At 50.1% G+C, this 10,059-nt stretch overlaps 1 protein-coding gene across 9 annotated transcripts; it reads left to right on the top strand.

Annotated features, from left to right (window-relative positions):
- Positions 1-645: 645 nt before the first annotated feature.
- SLC35B1 (solute carrier family 35 member B1) lies at positions 646-8,548 on the top strand. Of its 9 annotated transcripts, none has more exons than XR_012831732.1 (10): positions 646-770; positions 1,039-1,142; positions 1,375-1,505; positions 2,039-2,069; positions 2,277-2,434; positions 2,778-2,904; positions 3,531-3,637; positions 3,917-4,070; positions 4,426-7,313; positions 8,533-8,548. XR_012831732.1 is itself a non-coding variant. In XM_075722770.1 (9 exons), the coding sequence occupies exons 1-9, from the start codon at positions 661-663 to the stop codon at positions 4,476-4,478; spliced, it is 975 nt and encodes a 324-aa protein (XP_075578885.1). In that variant the 5' UTR covers positions 646-660; the 3' UTR covers positions 4,479-7,917. The 9 variants fall into 9 exon arrangements, 1 of the variants encoding a protein (XP_075578885.1); XR_012831731.1 differs by lacking the exon at positions 8,533-8,548 and adding an exon at positions 7,508-7,917; XR_012831735.1 differs by lacking the exon at positions 8,533-8,548 and having other exon boundaries at positions 4,426-6,087; positions 6,928-7,917.
- Positions 8,549-10,059: the final 1,511 nt, after the last annotated feature.

A 10,059-nucleotide genomic window follows, 5' to 3' on the forward strand; every position in this document is an offset into this window, starting at 1 on the left:
TCTCGCCGGGCGGGAGCAGCTGTTCACGGTCAGGTTTATTTTAGGCGCTCGCAGCCCCGGCTCCTGCTCCCGAGAGGGGCCCCGGGGGCTCTGGCTCCGGCTCCCTGGGGCCTGGCGCGGGCGGGCGGGCGGCGGGACCTGCGCGGCGCTGTCGGGGCGGGTGGGGGAACACACGACACTGCGCATGCGTGCAACCCGCCCGAATCGCTCGGGCGGCGGCGGGAAGGCCAACAGGGTATCGCCTGTTAGCTCCGCCCCTGGCCGTGCGACCAATCCCCGCGCTCCACGTCTATTGCGTCACCTCCAGGGCCGCGCTCGGCGAAGGGCCCCGGGCTGGGGCTGCCCCGGGCGCTGCCTGCCCCGAGGGGCGCCCGGCCGCCGGCAGCGGGGCCCGGCCGCGGCGGGGGCGGCTCCGGAACGGCCACGGGGGGTCTGGGCGCACCCCTCCCGGCCGGGCCCGCCCGGTGTCCCGGGCTGCCGCCCCCCCCTCCGCCCCGCCCCGGGCCCGGCAGCGCGGCGGGCGGGCGCGGCCGTGCCGGGCGGGCCCTGGCTGGCGGGCGGGCGCAGGCCGGGCGTATGAGGCAGCCCGCTCCGCCGCCGGCCGCGCCGCGGGATGTGGCGCTGGACCTGGCCCCGGCGCTGAGCGGCCCCGCCGCCGCCATGGGAGCGAGCGCCAACGGCGCCGGCCTGCCCGAGCGCCTGCGGCTGCCCGTCTGCTTCCTGGGCGTCTTCGCCTGCTACTTCTACTACGGCATCCTGCAGGAGAGCATGTGAGCGCGGCCGGGGCCGGGGGAGGCCGCCCTCGCTGCGGGCCCCGGTGCCGTCACGGCCCGGGGAGCCTCCTCCGGGCTGGGTCCCGCCCGGCGTCCCCCCGTGCCCCGGGGAGGGGAGGGAGGGGAGGCTGCCCTGGCCCCGGCGCTGTCTCACCGCGTCCTCGAGGAGGGGAGGGGAGGGGAGGGGAGGGGAGGGGAGGGGAGGGGAGAGGAAGGGGAGGCTGCCCCGGGCCGGGCCCCGGCTCACCGTGTCCCGCTCTTGCAGCACGCGGGGCCGGTACGGCGAAGGTGCGAAGCAGGAGAAGTTCAAGTACGCCCTGACCCTGGTGTTCATCCAGTGCGTGATCAACGCCGCCTTCGCCAAGTTCCGTAAGTTGAGTCTCGGCCGCTGCCGGCTGGCTCTGGGCGCCCAGGGGCTCCGCTGCTCGGGAAGCTCAGCCACGAGTCGCCAGCCGGGGTTTTGCCCATTTGCTGCTGCTCCTGCGGCAGGGCACCGGCGTTGCTTGTCCCTCACATTTCTGGTGACGTTCTTGAGGCGCTTCACGATGGCGGCAGCTGCTCGCAACTCTCCTGACTTTCCTCTTCTTTGTCATCCTTTCAGTGATCCAGTTTTTTGACGCCGTCAAAGCGGATCGCACCCGCAGCTGGCTGTACGCCGCCTGCTCGCTCTCCTACCTGGGCGCCATGGTTTCCAGCAACTCGGCTCTGCAGTTCGTCAGCTACCCGACGCAGGTGGAGCGGGGCAGACGCCGCGGGGCACGAGGGGAGGCGGCGTTAGCGCACGGCCTGGCGCGCTGATACGCCCCAGCGCGTGGGGTAACCCAGAACGGGCTCTGTGCTGGGGAAGCGAATGTTGGGGAAGAACCAGCTGGTGAAATGACGTGGAGGGAAATGTGACTTTGACACTTGTTTTTCTGTAACAGCTTTTGTAGGGCTGTATTGCTGTGTTTCAGTCAGCACTGGGTGTGTAGAGAGGGGTTAAGAAAGCTCAGCCTGTCCCAGAAAAGGAAGAGCAATCCCTAGAAATTATGGGAATCTGCTAATTGGGAGTCGGTGCTAATGTTGGAGGGCTTGAGATGATTTCTGAAACCTTCACCACTAATTTAGTAGTTGCCCTCTTCTTTTGAGGTATCTGGCACATTTTACTGGAGGGGTGTGGGGCATCGGGGTGCTCTGATCGCGGGCGGCCGCCCTTGCATTGCCGTGATCTCTCGTTGCGGGCGGGTGACGGTATGCAGACAGCTAATACAACCTTTCTTTTATAGGTCCTGGGCAAATCCTGTAAGCCCATTCCAGGTAAGGAAATTTCACATTTCTTCTTGTGTTTGTGTGGATTCCTGGTGCGCTCAAGGAGGAGCCCCACTGTCAAAACAGCACCTCTCCCCTCCTACCCGCTCCGCCGCGGGAAGTGCAGGCGGTGGTTCACCTGTGTGGTGTTCTGTGGGCTGAGTGGAGATCTCACCAGGGGGTCTGGGAGCGGTTTGTGATGTTGCTTCTTTACAGTCATGCTCTTAGGAGTGACTTTGCTGCGGAAGAAGTATCCCCCGGCCAAGTATCTCTGCGTCCTCTTGATAGTCGCAGGCGTGGCCCTGTTTCTGTACAAACCGAAGAAAGGGGCCGGGAGCGATGACCACGTCTTTGGCTACGGAGAACTCCTTCTGGTGAGTGCTGCCAGCGCACCAATAACCCCGGCAGGGGCAAGGAGCAGCAGTTACAGCGCAGATAAGGCCGCATCCTTTGTACCTCAAGCGTATCCTAAAGCTGGTGTGTAAGCGCTTCCGCAGGAGGAGACCTGGGCTTGAGGGGTGTGCTGGTGGTACGAGATCAGCACGTGAGTACGCGCGCATCCCTCTCAGCCTGGGTTTTGAGGCCGTGTACTTGCTGTTGAATAGGCGATTGGGATGTGAAAAAAGGGGGGGAATGCTTGAGATTTTCCCCATAGAGAAGAAATAAAGAACGAAGGTTTCCTTTGCTTTCCCTCACCTCGGCCTCTTCTTTTCTTAGCTGCTGTCACTGACCTTGGATGGGCTGACGGGTGTATCTCAGGACCACATGAGAGCTCACTACCAGACAGGTTCCAATCACATGATGCTGAACGTTAACCTGTGGTCCACCTTGTTCCTGGGGGCTGGTAAGGAACACCCTGCAAAAACTACAGCTGCCACCCGTGGGACACCCCGTGGGATGGGACCTTGAGTCCTGCTCCGAAAAAGGGCCTAGAATGCTTTTTGCAAAACAACTTTGTTTTGTTTTGGGGTTTTTTTTGGTCTGTTTGTATATAAAAAGTCGGGGTCGGTCAGTGCAGCTCTCCTCCTGCCCGCTAGAGGACACGGCGCCGCGCAGAGCGGCTGCCCAAGGCTCGGCCACCTCGGAGAAGGCTTCTCCGCCGGCCAGCGCGGTGCTCCAGCCCGGACCCGGGGGTTCCTGCCCAAGGGCTCTCTTGCGCCGGCAGAGAAGCAAACCGTATCCGCGTCGCTTGCTGCTCCGCTTAGGGAGTAGCGCTTCTAATTAATTGCTAGGGACCGTTCTGTCAGAATTGGATCTGCAGTTAATGATCGCTTCTTTCATTAACTGACTGGGAAGGCGATCGCTCTTTCTCCTGTCCTCTTTGTTTTCCGCTGTGTGGAGTTTAGTCTTTGCTGTTAGTAGCTCCTGTGGGGCTACGAGCGTAAACTGAAATGATGCTACGTAGGCAGCGGCTGCTCGGGCTGCCTCTGGGCTCGTAATTCATGCTTTGCACCTCGATCTTTCTTCCAGGGATACTCTTCACTGGAGAGCTCTGGGAGTTCCTGAGTTTTACGGAACGCTACCCCAGCATCGTTTACAACATCCTACTGTTTGGCCTGACGAGCGCGCTGGGTCAGGTAAATACGCCTCCCTTGTTCTGCAGCCTTCACGGGGATGTGTTTGCCCAGCTGGGAGACGGCAAAGTAAGGCCGCTTCACTTTCCATTGCTTTGGTGGTTGCTGGCTTTCTGTACAGGCTACCTTCAGAGCAAAACTGGTGGAAGTTTGCATGCAAATGATCAGGATTTGAAATAAGATTCTTTCAGCTCGGGCTTGATGGGCTTTCACCTAAGAATACGATCCGTGTTGCACTTTTTCCAGTCAGAGTGACAAAAGGCGTCCATTTGTTTTCTACAGAGTTTTATTTTCATGACTGTGGTATACTTCGGACCGCTGACTTGTTCCATCATCACCACAACCCGCAAGTTCTTCACCATTTTAGCCTCCGTCATTCTATTTGCCAATCCCATCAGTACAATGCAGTGGGTGGGAACAGTCCTGGTGTTCTTGGGTAAGTCTGGGAAGCAAACACTGGAGGTCTTTCCCCTGTTAACTTAAATAGAGATGATGTGTAGTGAGGGGAGAGCTAGCAGAAGATCCTGGTCAAAAAAAATCTAATTGTGTGGCACCACTCTCGATGGAAGAGCGTGTTAGTAGCCTCACCGGTGCAGGAAAAGAGGAACCAAGTTCCAGCAGATCTGTTTGGTCTTTGGTTTTTCCCCCACACCGGGTAAGTCACTGCCTCTGAGTGACCATTAGTAAGTTGGTGCCGATAAGCTGATTTTTCACAAAGTTCCTTGTGTTATGTTTGTTTGAAGAACGTGAAGCAATTTTCTATGCACATGGATTATTTTATCTCTTTGCAGGCCTTGGACTTGATGCCAAATTTGGAAAGGGAGTAAAGAAGACATCGCATTGAGGAAACAGTTGATCTCTGCAGTTGGAATGAACTTTTAATTTATTGTCTTGTACCTCAAAATCTGTTATGAAACTGGACTCAGGATAGGTAATCAGAAGGAGAGTGTTTGGATTTTTTTGTTATAGTTTTTTAATTCTAAATTGTCTTAAAAGTGTAATACTTTAGTTTTAACTGTAATTAAGCTTTTTTTTTTTTTTTTTTTTTCTGTAATCAAAGCTGTATTACTAGATCCTAGCAGCAGGATGAAATTCTTGCCTTAACAGGAAAAAAACTTCATATCTTTATTAAAGAAAAAGAGACAACAGCCACTTTTCCAGAACTTTAATTTCAGTATCGTTGGCTGATCTTGGGGACAAATAGCACACGCCTCTCCAAGGAGAGGACTAGTCTTGGAATGCTGTTAGTCCTTTGGTGTGGCCTGGAAAGATCCCTGGATTAAAGGCCTGTGTTGAAGACAACCCCCTCTTCTGCTCGACTGTATGATTTTTCCATAACTGAGTTGGTGGAGCAGCCGGTTGGACACTCTTCCGTTAAGATAATACGTGTAAACATTGAGAAGCATTATACCCTTTGCCCGAGCCCTTCCAAAACAGAAGCAATTCTTGGCATATGTAAAAGTTCACAGGAAACCTGTTTAACCAGTGGGGCCCAAATTAATGCTTTTCATCCCCCCTGCTGATGAAGGAACAGGACCCTCTGCTGCTAAAACCGTGCCAAGGTTGTGTGACAACGGCTTCTAAATGTTGAAAGGGCCCTCGTTAATTAACTGCCATCGCGGTGAGCTTTTGAACACCCGCTCCCCAGCACAGGCTCGCTCCCTGGTATTGTATGGGGAGGAGTTGTTATCCTAATGATGCCTTCAGAGTTGGAGAGCAAAATTCTCCAAAGAGCAAACTTTACACATGAAAGCATGTTTCTGCCAGCTGCCACTTGGTCTCCATCTGTTCTGTGGCTTTGGCCTTTTGCCCCTCCAGATGGGATCCTGATCTCTTTCCTGGGCGGCTGTTGTCAGCCTCTCGCTGTCCATCCCCTGCTTCCCCCCCACCCCTCCAGTGCTTCTTACAACTGTTTTGGCCTCAGATTTGGTTTTTGTTTAATCTGTCTCGCTATCCTGTAGTTCTACTCAAACAACACGTTTCTTGCAAAATTAAACCCTAGGCTATTAAAGGGTTTTCCTCTGTCACCTTCACCTCTTTGCTAACTTACATTGTCTTAAAGGTCAAGCGATAAGTAGCAAACACGCTCCCAGTAGTAGAGAATCCTGAAGTAAAAGCTTCTGTGACTTAACTCCATGAATACTGCCTGATGAACGCCATGTGCTGCCATCTGCTACTGTACGGTGATTCTGGCTTCCCTGAAGACAGTCGTGCTTCCCAATATCTCTAAGGTAATGAATACTATTTCCATTTTATGAAAGGGAGCAGAGAAATTGCATGACTTGTTCATGAACACTGTGGCAGAGATAAGAATTAATTATCTTTTGTGTGTCTTAACCATAAAACTATCTTTTCTCTGTGTTTATAGGACTTGCGCTCCTCTATCTCTTAGCACTATCTTAAATTTAACCAATTCTCAAACTCAGCAACCAAAAGCAGCAAAAAGATTCAAGGTGAGCTCTCAATTCTATTAGTTTTGCAGGCTGGTTTTTCCTTCTATTAAATTAGTAATGCAATGTAGGAATAGACCCAGCTCCCCTGTCACTGGGCAAACACAAACACCTGCAAATGCATTATAAATCACTTACTCCCTCAACCATCCGCTTCCTCGTGATAATCTTGGAATTTCTGTTCAAACATGTCGCCTGTTAAGGATATTTGAGTCGTTGCTGTTACCAACCGCTACTCTATTCTAGAGCGTGTGCTGCAGATCAAAGGGGAATCACTCTTACTTTCCACAGAAGCAGAATTGCTTATTGGCCATAACTCTATACTGACTAAAGCTCTTGAGAAAGTGTATGATCAGGAATGCAGGGAGTGAGACAGCAGCAGCCTTTCTGCACTGTGCTGTCAGTCTGTTATCGGCAATCTCCTTTTTCTTTACAGCTTTGCAAGCCAAACTGCTGCTTCTGCGTATGTGCTAGGAAGACTGCTCTTCCTGAACCCTTCTCCCCCTTTCGCCCCGAGTCTAGATGTAGCTCTAGGAGACACGGTGTCTTAAAAATGAAACAGAGATGTCGTGTTAATTTTTTCCTTGGCCATTGAAAAGAAGCCACCGTAGTTTCAAGGGAACTTTTGCTCAAACCCACAGGTCTGTCCCCTTCCCCACGCTGCAGCAGCCTAGACGACCAGCAGAAAGAACGAAGCGGGGAGTTTCCTAGGGTCTATTTTCTAAGCCAAGATCTGTCTTTACCAATATCTTCAACTTGTCTGTATTCAGAGCACAGATTTAAAGATCAGTCTGCCAAGAAGAAAGAAAATAAAGGAGATTTTCTCTCTCCTGATTGCTGCAGGCTCCCTTGACCCACTTTAGCTCTAAAGCCTGTTCCTGGTATTGCTCCAGCTTGGTTCTTGCTGCACCTCCGACTCTTAGTCAATAAGAATTTCTTCAAACAAAGGCAGCTCTTGTACCTACCTGAGTCTGAATCCTTTGGATTTCCTTGGACAGCTTGCTGTCTTCTCTCCAGACCTCACGTACTGCACGATCCCAGAGGAGGCTACAAAAGCAATTCGAGAAGCTATTTTCAAATCAGCACTGGCTTTTCTTCTTGGACAGTTGTAACAACACTGCCACAAAACAGGTCCCCAGCTTTGAGCTGCCAGGAGGATTGCTGTAACGCCTCTCCCCCACGACACACTGGTTACCACGTTTTGAGAAGCCTGCCTGGTGGCTTTTGGGGTATGTTCCTGCTTGAGTTCAGCTGTCTCTTTAAATAAAGACAGGTAAACTCCAGTGGGTTAGGATCCAATAAAGTTTTCATCCTTCATGTTACTTTTTCCTATTAGAAATAGTAGCTCCTCTTCGAGGCACCTTGTGCAGAGGGAGAGTGATGTTTAATGGTTTTTTTGGCTTTGTTCTTTTTTTATAAACAGCGCAAGTGTCTTCAGAGGCAATGCTTGAATTTCTGGTGAAGTGTCAGGAAAGGCTTTCTGTCTTCAAGTAAGAGATCAGTAATGTACAAAGTGGTGGCCGAACTTACTCTAGTTTATCGAGATACTGCATAACATCTAGGGTATGGTTGTGCAAAGGAATCTTTAACTACTGCTGGCAAGTTTTATTTTGCTTATTCAAAGAAGGAAGCCTTCTGTGGTGGCATGTGCACCTATAAGCAGTTCAGAGGTTTCAAGGAATTAAAGCACAGTGCCCAGGTTCTCTACCAACAATCTGGGCTTTGCCAGTTCTGCTATGACTCGGTTTGTCTCTCTGCTTTTTTTAGTCATTCTCCAGTTTATTAGAAGGGTGCAAACCTAGTTAAATAAAGACAACTACCTTGTTCTTTTTAGTCCTGTGTGCTTGATCTGTCTGTCGTTCTGCAGCTGTAAGCAAGCAGTAGTTTCGTGTCATGACATATTTTTCCAAAATGAAAAGTTTTTGTAAAGTGTAAAACATCACCCTTTGCAGCCAAGATGGTAGGTGCTTGGAACACCCACTGCGTAATGTTTTGCGTTTGGGCTGACTCGCCAAGGAGTTACTGAAGGGAACGCTTGCGGTTTGCTCCTTCCTTAGCAGACTGTCTTTCTCTGAGTAGAAGAGGAAGGGAAATCAGTTGAGTAGGAGATTAATTTATTAAGTGCCTTAGACAAAGCCCTGCAAGTGCAAAACATGAAGGTCAGGCTGAGAAGTTATGAAAGGATTCAATCTTCTCTCTTCTACTTCTGTTGGCTCCAGCATCCCAACCCCGGCTCCCTTTATGACTCGGGCAGTTACCAGCAGGGGGAACTCTTCTTTTGATCAGCTTCAAGAAATGCAAGGAGAAAACCAACAAAAAAGCAGTTCCTCTTTAATTAGCGGTGTAACTGTACTCCTCGAGTCGTTGTGCTTACAGTAAAAACATAATGTGGAAATCAAGGTCTTCCTCCATTTCTTATTCTGCTTAATTCTTTTTGGCCATCAGCAGAGACTACATTGGAGCTAAGTTGTTAGGAGCTTTAAGACAATGACCGTCTCTTCTGCAGAATGGCCCTCATTACAGGTATCATGGGTATAATGAGCGTGTGCCCACCTGCGTGTCCTCTTGCCCTCACGTAACACAAACAGCTGGCTTCCTGCACGGCAGCACTGTGGGCATCGCAGTCAGTGTTTTTAAAAACATTTCTGCCAGAATTCTCCTAGGAACCTTGTCAGTTCTTGGAGGTTCCGAGGAGATGAGAAGAGTCACGCACGTACTGAGAATAAACAGCAGATTACATTGCTGCCGTGTTTGTGCCTGTTGTCCCTCCAGGAGGAACTCGTTGATGTGCCGGCTAAGAAAGGTGAAGTTTTATTTCATAGCTAACAGAGACGTGGCATCCGCAGGGGAAAGCTTAGCAGCTGTGTTCCTTTTCCTTTCGTCTTCCTTGGTTTTAGGAGCTCCTTCTGCAACTCCATCAGCAGATGTTTAAAACACCCCAAGTGTTTAGAGAGCGCATAGAATAAGGTAGATGATACTGTACGTGCGTATATTTTGTAGAGGTGGATATAATTGTATAACGCTGGTAATTTTCTGGTCACAGGACAGTAAAGACTCATGCTCAAATTACAACAGTTTAAGAGATAACAAAGTTGTCATTACTGCTTTGAAATCAATGAATTGCCAATCTTGAAGATACCGCTTAAAAAAACCCCAACCCTAATGGTCATTCTTCAGAACCAACCAGGATTTGTGCTGTGCCACTCAGTTAAGAGTCGGTGATTATGTGAGCTTATCCTGCAGGATTCCACACACTCTTGCGAAGGAAATGGGAATTTCTGTCAGATTTCACAGGCCGAAAATCGCATAAGAATCAAAATTGCACGCACTGGGGAAAACAGATGCTAGCTTTAGAGTCCCACTTTAGCGTGTGGTAAATTTATGCTGACTAGTAGTAGGAAGAAGTTTGTAAGGCCGATAGGGATGGGATATGCATTTAAAATATATACTCTTATAATAAAAAACAGTTTCATACTTAGATTTACAGTTCATAACTAATAGAATTTCAGGAACAGTGAGCCAGGGATGCATGTAGAGAACAGGAAAAACAATAATTGCCTCAGACTGAAACCAAGACAGCTGGATGTCAGACTGGAATGAGGTATTTAAGGTTTTAAATATTCTAAGGAAAAAATGAAGATGAAAAGTGAATTTAAGGCTTCAGAATTAATTTTGCAAGAATGGTCATATGGCTTTTTTTCCTTTCTCTTGCTACGCTTTTCTGCAGTGCTTGCAATGTCACTTTCATTCTTTTTGTATATTTACGCACATGTAGGATCCTGAACGCTTTTAATACCTCCTTCATCATCACCATTCAGTTGCGTTAGTAAGCTCACAGCCTATTTCCAAAGTTTTCATGAGCAATTAACCTGTTTTAAAGAAAAAAAGAAAAAAAAAAAAAAAGACTGCCGGAGGCAGGGACGGCGGTGTGTTTTTTTCCTGGAGGTAGGTGCAGGTCCTTTAGCGGGTCTGCAG

The sequence above is a fragment of the Pelecanus crispus genome, chromosome 18 (genome assembly GCF_030463565.1).
Source record: "Pelecanus crispus isolate bPelCri1 chromosome 18, bPelCri1.pri, whole genome shotgun sequence".
NCBI classification, from domain to species: domain Eukaryota; kingdom Metazoa; phylum Chordata; class Aves; order Pelecaniformes; family Pelecanidae; genus Pelecanus; species Pelecanus crispus.